Source organism: Hylobates moloch, unplaced genomic scaffold, assembly GCF_009828535.3.
Source record: "Hylobates moloch isolate HMO894 unplaced genomic scaffold, HMol_V3 SCAFFOLD_7, whole genome shotgun sequence".
NCBI classification, from domain to species: Eukaryota; Metazoa; Chordata; class Mammalia; order Primates; family Hylobatidae; genus Hylobates; species Hylobates moloch.
In genome coordinates, this window is record NW_026652282.1 from 14,448,232 (window position 1) to 14,459,581 (window position 11,350).

The window sequence follows — 11,350 nt, forward strand, 5'->3', positions numbered from 1 at the left end:
AGGAAGGAAGAAATAAGGAGAAGGAAGGAAGGAATAATAAGGAGAAGAAAGGAATAATGAGAAGGAAGGAGGAAGGGAAAGAAGGAATGAAGGAGGAATGAGGGAAGGAAGGAAGGAAGTTATCCCAGTATATTATTTCATTAATGTCATAGATTTGGCCTAACCAGTATACACTGTGTTGTTTGCACGTTTTTAATTTTTTCTTTTTTTGCATTTCATGTTCATAGTTTAACAGCACCCGTTCGCCCTCCCCCACTGAATGTTGCCACATGACCCCGTGGAGTAGAAAGGTATTGGTTCTGAGAACATTCCTTCACGGCCCTATCCCACTCTGTCCAGACACTCTTCCTTTTTTCCCTCTTTTAACTTTATGGAAAACTTTCTTGTTTCTAACTAACGGTTTTTCTTTAAAATCAATTTAAAAAGTGGTATTTTCCTAACTTGAATTAAATAGAATATAACTTAGACAGTCATGCCATTTGCCTTTTTCCCCCATTCACTGCCCCCCACTCTGCAAACTGCATCACCTAACACTACTCTTGGACTTTTTGTAGTCTGGCAGAGGAAACTTTTCCTATATTTAATTTATCAGAACTGTAAATGTTCAGCTTCTCAAATCAAAAAAGGAGAACAAGACAAAAGGATTCTCTGGCAGCCAATCGTCCTGTCACCATTAAATAAAAAGTGCTTTTGGCTGCTGGTCAGAGCCTGTATCAGGTCACTATCCTGTCGACACTTCGCAGTCCATTGTTATTCAAGGAAGGAATTGCCTACAAAATGAAGCCTCTGGTGGTGGGGGGTTTCTCTCTAGTGCTCATTCTCTCTCTTTGTCTCCCTCCCTCTCTCTCTCTCTCTCTCTCTCTCTCAATCAGTTTTTTTTTTCTCTCTCTCTCTGTATGCACCAAACTTTTTTTCTTTTTGGAAGTTACCTAGGAAACAAAGTCTTTTGTTCTCGAACTTTATTTGAGCTATTCGCTTCGCTGGGAATCTGCACAAAAGCTGAAGAGAGAAAGAAGGTTGCAATATTTTACTAAAACGTTCATGATGAACACATTTTTCCCAAGGGGGGAGTCATATCCTGTTGGGTGTGTTAGGGGGATTTGCAGAAACCTCTGACAAGGTAAGTAAATGCCGGGGGTCAGTTTAGACAAGTGGCTCTGGAATCAGCTCTTTAAGGGGACTTGAGAACAGTTCGTTTGACAATAGGTGAAATCCTCTGAGTCAACAGGGCATGATATTTCCAAATGTAAAGACAAGAAATTTTTTTTGATGATCCTAATTTTAGGGCAGAATATTATTAAAGTCTTACTGGGATAACAGCAAAAGATATTTATTTTATACAGATACCCACCTTCCTCCAAACTGTGTAGAAACCCAACCCTGAAATCAAAACTGGGATGGAGCTTTTTAAATAATCTGGGCTAGGAGCCCAACCCTGAAATAAAAGTTAGACAATATTGATATTTATCAAAGGTTTGGATGGAGAATTTTCCAATGTCAGGTAGAAATCAAAGCCCCTAACTATACAGCTGGAGGAAAAGTCTCGCACCACAAAGCTGAAAAGAAAATAAACTAGGACTGTTTTACCTTCCTAATTTGAAAAATAAACTCACTGGAATATTTTCCCCCAGTAACAGCATGTGTATTTTCCACTATTGTTGGTGGGGGGAAATTCTTCACTTTTGCTTTCCCATGTGCATACAGTGTTCATGAAACTGAATTTTTAAAATGTTATTAAAAAATGCTGTAGACCTGCAGTGAAATTAACTCCTCGTGTTTTAATGCGGCTTCTCAGATTAGGTTGGCTTGTCCTTCAGGTGATGGGTTCTGGAATGTCTCCTGACTCCAGGTTTTCTGAACCTTTTCATAGGTGTCTAACTCATCTTCTTCCTTTGATCCTAGTCATCTAGAGATCTCAAAACTTTTCATAGAAATTTATGGTGAGATAGCTTGAAAGTGGATCTGTCTTTCATTAGAGTAGAGACTCAGTTTTCTTTGGTGTAAAGTTTGGGGATTTCTGGCTACATTGTCTCTCCTGTTAATTCCATTTAACCTGAGAAGCATGTTTATTTAGCCCATTTCTTTCCTTTTGTGTTGCTTGACTATTGAAATAATACTTGCAATTAGTTGTGCTTACTAACTATTTCTAAGAATTCTTCCTTTGTCCTAAGGGCCTATTTCTAACCTCATTTTGTCTTCTCTAAACTAGGAAATTCCTTATATGTGTGCTTATGTATAAGCTATGATGGCTGAACCTGATTGTACTTTGTTTGCAGTCCCATCCCCCAGAGGATGAAGATACAGATGTCATGTTAGGGCAGAGGCCAAAAAACCCAATACACAATATCCCTTCTACACTGGACAAGCAGACCAACTGGAGCAAAGCACTACCTCTCCCGACGCCAGAGGAGAAGATGAAACAAGATGCCCAAGTGATTTCTTCTTGCATTATTCCCATCAATGTCACTGGTATCGTTCTGGTTTTTTCTTAGGGGCAGTCGGGTCAGAATATTGTGTGTATTAAATATGTTCAAAATCTGTGCTGCTAAGAATACCATTTTGTAAACAAGTAATGCCTTTTTGTCATCAAAATACAAACCCAGAGGATGTTCGATATGCTTTTGTCAGGTTTTGAACATCAATTTACATGTTTTCCGCGGGCCACTTGTTATGTAAATTATGGACAGTTTCTTTTTGAAAAAAATCACCAAATAGCTCTTTGGCCATAGCTGACTGAAATAATGGAGAAAGCGGCAGTGATTAATCATATGATAATGATGTGTGGCACTGCAAGAAAGAAAACAGCAAACCCAGGCTTCTCAAACTGCAAGTAATGGTCCTGTAGGCCAACTAGAAAACTGTTTTCATGCTTCCTTGGATGAAGGTAGGCTTTTTAAAAAAGACTGTTAAGACTTCTGTATTGATTTGGGGGATTTTTGACCTAAAAACATATCGATACATAGATGAAGGCCGAATTCTATTTTAAAACCAGCAAGGCTGTCTTCCTTTCACTCTCTTTATTTCTCCTCTTGTGTAGTGAGAGTGTGAATATTAGTCTAGATAGAATGGAAGCATAGCCAGACCTTTCTGAAAAATTTATTGGCAGCAGTTATAAATTCCACAATTGGATCTGGTAATCTTAGTTGTAAGTAAAATAATGTTATAAAATATTCTAACTTTCAAAGACATAAATGGTCTATCCATTGGGCTTTCTTACATCTCTAATAGTTACATTTTAACTTATTTGTATATTTAAAATTTCAAAACAGCCATGTTATGACTGATTTTCATATTGGTACCATGTGACTAAAGATTGCATGTCACTTGAGATGCATGTTGCACACAGCTATTATTAACCCCACTCAGATTTCTCTCAAATAAAGTGGGGAAGCAAATGGACCAGATATCTGGGATAGATATTATTTTTTTTCCTGAGAAAAAAGGAGTCCTAGTTCATGGGTCTGTGGTGAGTTGGGAGTTAATTTTCCTGATGACCTATTCAACTTGTAAGATAAATTATTCTAAAGATGTGCCCCTATCTGAGCTCCACAATCTAAATGGGATGTATTAGGGGAGTTCAGCTGCCAAAATGGATCATTCTGGCACCCTCTTAAGCTAATTTTCATTTCTGGAAACCTCTGATTATTAGCAGCACGTGCTTTTTTCATGGCACTGTAAGTAAAATCTCATTTTCAAATTTAGTGCTATGATTATGGGCCATTATTTTATGATTGAGGGAAAGGGACACTTTTTCCTTCTGCTTTATTTCAGGAACTCTCTGATTAAAACTTAGATCAGATGTTGATTTCAAAAGCTTTAATGAGAACATTGTTAATGATGTCCACATAACACAAAATGTCTGCGTCTATATATAATGCATTCTATAATTACTAAGATCAGAATGAAGGATTTTAATTTGGGGTTGGAACTAAGAAAAATTCCATTAGTAAGAATTCTCCAATAATATTGTAATTATTCATCATATGATATCTCATACAGATTTTTCAAAGTGAGTTCTAGAAACCATTGGCACTGTGACGTTAAACAGAACTCAACTCTTTCATTATACAGCTGAACCAAGACTTGACATACCACCCAGCCCCGTGCTTAACAATCAGGATAAATGATGAGGTGACCAAATTCCAAAGCACGGCATTGTGGCTTTCTGAGGCAAAGCTCACTCTGAAAAATCCATGGTGCAGACAAGAGTTTGAGTTCCTCACCTCCCCTCTCATCATTCTAGTTGTGATGGGACTGCATGTAATGTTGATAATGTGATTATGGAGAGAGAAACTAACAAGCACCATGGTTTGCCCTCTGTGTTTACAAAAACAAACCTATGGCATAAAGACCGGGAATTCCAGCTTTACAGTTGGTATACAGAAGGTGGATCCATTTAAGTGCAGAACTGGGGACTGCCTTATATGTTTATTTTATATTGAAAAGACATCTCATGCTAAACCAGAAAGCATTCAGTTTAGTAAACAGAAGAAAGTAGACAGAGTTGGGTGATGCTTTAAAAAAACAAATCCTTAGACTGTTGAGTTTCCTCACAGGAAAAGAGGTGTTGTGTGTGTGTGTGTGTGTGTGTGTGTGTGTGTGTGTGTGTGTGTGTGTGTGTGTGTGTGTGTGTGTGTGTGTGTGTGTGTGTGTGTGTGTGTGCGCGCGCGCGCGCGCGCGCACGCGCGCGCACACATGGGGAATGGGAGAAGGTTTGGACCATAAGAGATGGAGGGAACAAAACCTCACAAAGATGGCTTTTAATGAAGAAATGGTCAGGATATGTTAGCTGAGCTAATTCAGGTTATCATCCTGGCTGCTGATTTACTATGCAAAGGTATCAGCTTCAGAGAGCCCAGAAATAGATCAGTAAATAGTAGTAACTAAAGGTTATAAATCCTTAAGGAGCCATTTCTGTGTGAGAGGGATTTTTTGGATGTCTTTTTCTCTTCTCTTTCTTTTGATTTTTCTTCTTTGCTTGTTTTTGTTGGCAGTGCAAGCTGTTGTGGAGAGCTGCATTTAGAAGTAAAGCTTAATGTACTACAGCATAATTTAAATAAGAGTTGAATAACAGCTCCCTTATATTTGTTCACAGGCTTAACCCAAACTCTTTCCTCACTTCCCATCAATAAATATCACTGTGTTCCAAGTAAATGAAAATTTGTTTGCCATTTCTAAAGCTAATGAGACCTATTTGTGGGTTGCAGGAATTGGCTTTGACAGAGAGGCTAGTATACGCTGCTCTCTGGTTCATTCACAATCGGTACTACAGAGGAGACGAAAATTGAGGAGGAGGAAAACCATCTCCGGTATCCCCAGAAGAGTTCAACAAGAAATAGGTGTGATATCAAAAAATGTTAATGGTTAACATTCCTCCGCCTAGTACAGATGATAGGGAGATGAAATAGAAGAAATAGATGAAATAGAAAAATGATTAAACATTTTAACTTGTAGAGGTTTTAAAATGGTGTGTATTTGTTTTGTATTCAGCAAGCCAGGTGGTATTACTTTTTAACTCTCTATTCTTGACTGTGAAGGTTTGACCTTATAGATTTAGGCATATACATTCAGGTCTTACGGCTGAAATATAATACTTAGCTGATTTTTGAAAGTTTTATTAAGGTGGAAATTGAATAAAAAGTAGCAGGAGTCAATGAAAGTTTTCTTTTTGGAAAATTGTAACTTAATTTAAGAGAGATATACTTTCATGTCATTAATTATTTTAAAAGGTAAATTCCAGGCATATGCAATGAAATATTGAACATTGATAATATGATACCTTTGGTGACAATGTTTCTGTTTAGTGCATTTAAAATATCTCTGCCTATGGTTTTTAAAAAATTATTAGGGTATCATCTCTTGCAAATAAGATTTTTATTTCTAATAATGAGACCTATGATTTTTATTTCATCATGTTTATATTACAAAATAAAAATGAAGAGTAGTGGCCAAAAAGATAAAATGTACTTTAGTTTTTAAAAGTAGTCACTTAGTGTGGCAAATTAATGTGATAGTGAAGAGAGGGATAATTCACAAAAGACATAAAAGCATATCTTCTCTTGGTATGTATATATACATATATGAGGGGGACGTGTATATACACCCTAAAGCATTTTAACTCTCTCCTAATTCTATATATTGATTTTTTTCTGTTAAAGAAAAAAAAAAAAACAGCTCTAACCTGCCAGCCCACAGATCTACAGACATAGCTCAGAATGTCTGTTGGTCTGCTGATATAGAAAATATCTCACTGTGCTTTCCATGTGCCCTAGATTCTGATGAATCACCAGTGGCCAGGGAAAGGAATGTGATTGTGCACACAAACCCAGACCCCTCCAACACTGTCAATAGGATATCCGGAACCAGGGACTCTGAGTGCCAAACCGAGGATATTCTGATTGCTGCGCCATCCAGAAGGAGAATCAGAGCTCAAAGGGGTCAAAGCATTGCAGCTTCCCTTTCTCATTCTGCTGGCAACATTTCTGCCCTAGCAGACAAAGGTGACACCATGTTTACTCCTACAGTGAGCAGCCGCACAAGATCTCGGAGCCTTCCCCGGGAAGGTAATAGAGGTGGGGATGCTGAGCCCAAAGTTGGTGCTAAACCCTCAGCGTATGAAGAGGGAGAGTCTTTTGTGGGTGACCATGAAAGAACCCCTAATGATTTCAGTGAGGCTCCAAGCAGCCCGAGTGCCCAGGACCACCAGCCTACTTTGGACCTGGCCTGCTCTCAACATCTTCACAGCCCCCAGCACAAATTAAGTGAGAGGGGAAGGTCACGTCTGTCCCGAATGGCTGCTGACTCTGGCAGCTGTGACATCTCTTCCAACTCAGACACGTTTGGGAGCCCCATCCACTGCATCTCCACTGCTGGCGTCCTCCTTAGCAGCCACATGGACCAGAAAGATGACCACCAGTCATCCAGTGGCAACTGGAGTGGGAGCAGCTCCACGTGCCCCTCGCAGACCTCAGAAACCATCCCTCCTGCAGCTTCTCCTCCACTTACTGGCTCTTCACACTGTGACTCAGAGTTGTCACTAAACACAGCCCCTCATGCCAATGAGGATGCCAGTGTTTTCGTGACAGAGCAATACAATGACCACTTGGATAAAGTGAGAGGCCATCGGGCAAACTCCTTTACCTCCACTGTTGCAGACCTGCTGGATGACCCCAACAACAGCAACACAAGTGACAGTGAGTGGAATTACCTACACCACCACCATGATGCCTCCTGCCGCCAGGATTTTAGTCCTGAGCGTCCCAAGGCAGACAGCCTGGGCTGCCCAAGCTTCACAAGCATGGCCACTTATGACAGCTTTCTGGAAAAGTCTCCATCAGACAAAGCGGACACTAGCTCTCACTTTTCAGTAGACACGGAAGGATACTATACCTCCATGCACTTTGACTGTGGTCTCAAAGGTAATAAGAGCTATGTCTGTCACTATGCAGCCCTGGGCCCAGAGAATGGCCAAGGTGTAGGGGCTTCCCCTGGTCTTTCAGACTGTGCCTGGCAGGACTACTTAGACCACAAGAGGCAAGGAAGACCAAGCATCTCTTTCAGAAAACCAAAGGCAAAGCCAACCCCACCTAAACGTAGCTCATCATTGAGGAAGTCTGATGGAAACGCAGATATTTCTGAGAAGAAAGAACCAAAGATAAGCAGTGGTCAGCACCTGCCTCACAGTTCCAGGGAAATGAAGCTGCCTCTTGATTTCGCCAACACGCCTTCTCGAATGGAAAACGCCAATCTTCCCACCAAGCAGGAACCTTCTTGGATAAACCAGAGTGAACATGGCATTAAGGAACCTCAGTTGGATGCTTCGGATATTCCACCATTCAAAGATGAAGTTGCCGAATCCACACACTATGCAGACCTCTGGCTCCTAAATGACTTGAAAACAAATGATCCTTATAGATCTCTATCTAATTCAAGCACCGCTACGGGTACCACAGTCATTGAATGCATCAAATCTCCAGAGAGCTCTGAATCCCAAACATCACAATCAGAATCAAGAGCCACCACCCCATCTCTTCCTTCTGTTGACAATGAGTTTAAACTGGCTTCACCAGAAAAGCTGGCTGGTTTGGCATCTCCATCAAGTGGCTACTCAAGCCAGTCTGAAACGCCAACATCCTCTTTCCCTACAGCTTTCTTTTCAGGTCCATTGTCTCCCGGAGGTAGCAAAAGAAAACCTAAAGTCCCAGAAAGAAAATCCTCACTACAGCAACCCTCTTTAAAAGATGGAACTATATCACTGAGTAAAGACCTTGAACTTCCAATTATACCTCCTACCCATCTTGATCTAAGTGCTCTTCATAATGTCTTGAACAAACCATTCCACCACCGTCATCCACTGCATGTTTTTACTCATAATAAGCAGAACACAGTAGGAGAAACACTGAGGTCAAATCCTCCACCGTCCCTTGCAATTACACCAACGATCCTGAAATCTGTTAACCTTAGGTCCATCAACAAGTCTGAAGAAGTTAAGCAAAAAGAAGAAAACAATACAGATCTCCCTTATTTAGAGGAAAGCACACTCACAACGGCTGCCTTGTCTCCAGGTAAGATTAGGCCGCATACAGCAAATAAATCAGTATCTCGTCAATACTCCACCGAAGACACCATACTGTCCTTTTTAGACTCTTCTGCAGTTGAGATGGGACCAGATAAACTACATTTAGAAAAAGACCCTACTTTTGATGTGAAGAATCGCTGCGATCCAGAAACCATAACATCAGCTGGTAGCAGTCTTCTAGATTCAAATGTCACAAAAGACCAAGTGCGTACAGAGACTGAGCATATTCCAGAAAACACACCAACCAAAAACTGTGCTTTTCCCACAGAAGGATTTCAGAGGGTCTCTGCTGCCCGCCCAAATGAATTGGATGGTAAAATAATACAATATGGACCTGGTCCAGATGAAACTCTAGAACAGGTACAGAAGGCACCCTCTGCAGGTCTGGAGGAAGTTGCACAACCTGAATCTGTGGATGTAATCACATCTCAGTCAAACTCACCAACTAGAGCAACAGATGTAAGCAATCAACTTAAGCATCAATTTGTTATGAGCCGCCACCACGACAAAGTGCCTGGTACTATCAGCTATGAATCGGAGATAACACCTGTAAATTCATTCCCTGAAAAATATTCCAAGCAGGAAAATATTGCTTCAGGTATTTCAGCCAAAAGTGCCTCTGATAACAGCAAAGCAGAGGAGACCCAAGGAAATGTGGATGAGGCTTCATTGAAAGGTCAGTCACTGATAACTTTGTCATAAAGGAAATGTGTCTCATGGCACTTCCTGGAATTTTTTCTTATGTTCCCAATAATACAGTACAGCCCTGGGTGTTGGTTTTCCTCCACTATTTCTTTGCACTTATTAAAACAATTGAGATGAAAGCTTTTGTTACTGGGTGCGTAAGCTTTGACAGGTATCTCTCTCATTTTTAAAAAATGGCAGCAAGGTAATTTCTGTTTGTTTGTTTGTTCCCTGAGTCAGTGAAGTACGGTAGTGTGCTGTGTAACTTCCTCTTAAAGATTCTCCTGTTCTTATTTTAAGAATCATCACCGAGTGATGACTCCATCATTTCACCACTTAGTGAAGACTCCCAAGCTGAAGCAGAGGGTGTGTTCGTGTCTCCAAACAAACCTCGAACAACTGAGGATTTATTTGCAGTCATTCACAGGTGAGGCAACATTACCAAGTCTCCCAAAACAAAAGGTACAACAAAGGTTTTGCCCCTTCAGGTACTTCTCACAAATGCAAATACAGGAAAGCTTTTCGTAATTGTAATACATTCAGCAAAAACAAAAGCAAGCAAAGAATAATTTTTCCAAATCAAGTTGATAGACTGATATGCAAGTTGGGAAATAGGATCTTTATATAGAGTTTGATAGACCTCAATTGAGAGACTTTTGTAAGAGTGGCTTTATTTTTTCCCAGGAAAAGACATTCTGGAACAAGTTTTTATGTGAAAACAATCTGTGGTGAAGTGACTTGGAGTGAAAGCTCAAACTCTAGTGTAATCTCTGACTTTTGAATACTTTCTTGAACCTAAAAAATATGATCAAAGCTGTAGCCATATACCAGCAGAGACAAACAGAAGTTGATTCACCATGGATACACCAAAATCTCAGAAATCACCACTAAAGAACTTATTCATTTAACCAAATACCACCTCTTCCCCCAAAACCTATTGAAATAAAAAATAAAAAAACTCACAGTGTACCCTATAACTATATACAATTATTTGTCAGCTTAAAATAAAACTTAGAGAACACACACACACACACACACACAAAGTTGATTCACAAAACAGTGTCAAGTTTGAGAAAAGACAATACGTGTTCCTGTCCATTTTATAGCTCAGAACAAGTAATAATTTCTCTCTGTTTTTCTTTCTTCTTAGAACTTAAATTTCTTTAATAGTACTGGCCTTCATCCCCAAAATTAATGCCCATATTCCATGAATACAGGTCCTTTGGGTTGCTTTTCCAGGACAGTGTTGTGTCCATGCTGCAAAGGCATATTTCCTCATCTGCCCCAATAAGCCCTTGTGATCCGTGGTCCATATTTGCAAAAAATATTCCTTATAGCTGATGACCAAAGAACAGAGCAGGAACTAGCCCTTGGACACCTAATCTACATCCAACTGAGCTAGCCAATCATGATGTGCCATGCCTCCTCCTTTCACAAACACGACTGTCTTCTTACACCTCGGGAACCTAGATGGAACTCCCAAGAGATATAACTTGGGGATTGTCTTTTCTACCTCATAAAGTTATCATTTTTGAAACAAATTCATTGCAAGCAGCTTACAATCTTTTTCTCCTGGAATTCTACTTTTTATAGGAATTTCTGTTTTCTGTTGATGTGGTTCTCTCATAAAGAAGGAGTACTGCTGTTCAACAATTGTTTTAAAAGGAGCCAATCAGAAACACTTTCTATGTATACCTTAGCAGGCATACTTCTCTACTCAGAGGGTGAAGAACCATTAGTTTCTTTTCCTTCACCCCTGTGCCTAGTCTAAGCTCTGATTATATTTCCCTCACCCCCACACTTTATCTTCAATCCCAGGAAAAATTACTAAACTGCTATGTAAGTTAAAAAGCTATGTAAGTTAAATAGTTACTCCCAAAGGACCAAATGCTAGTGTATGGAATAGTGGACAGGATATAAATAGTGGGGTCACAAAGACCTGGATTTGAATCCCAACTCTGCCACTTACTATGCAGTCTTGAGTAAGTTAAAACCTCTGGACCTATTCCCTTATTGCACATGGGAATGCCTATAGCTCACCTATTTGATTTTGATGATAACATTTTTTGTGTCTAGAATATGGTAGGG

At 39.9% G+C, this 11,350-nt stretch overlaps 1 protein-coding gene and 1 long non-coding RNA gene across 3 annotated transcripts in view; one reads left to right on the top strand and one right to left on the bottom strand.

Moving 5' to 3' along the window:
- Nucleotides 1-11,350, top strand: part of NHS (NHS actin remodeling regulator) — a 366,882-nt gene that overhangs the window by 349,967 nt on the left and 5,565 nt on the right. The window contains exons 4-8 of one of the 2 annotated variants that reach the window (XM_032756640.2): nucleotides 228-290; nucleotides 2,277-2,469; nucleotides 5,208-5,339; nucleotides 6,273-9,254; nucleotides 9,563-9,689. In XM_032756640.2, coding sequence (XP_032612531.2) covers nucleotides 228-290; nucleotides 2,277-2,469; nucleotides 5,208-5,339; nucleotides 6,273-9,254; nucleotides 9,563-9,689 — 3,497 coding nt within the window. The remainder of the gene's footprint in view (nucleotides 1-227; nucleotides 291-2,276; nucleotides 2,470-5,207; nucleotides 5,340-6,272; nucleotides 9,255-9,562; nucleotides 9,690-11,350) is intronic. The other variant, XM_058441608.1, reaches the window with a different exon arrangement.
- Nucleotides 1-11,350, bottom strand: part of LOC131383919 (uncharacterized) — a 64,555-nt gene that overhangs the window by 46,826 nt on the left and 6,379 nt on the right. The window lies entirely within an intron of this gene.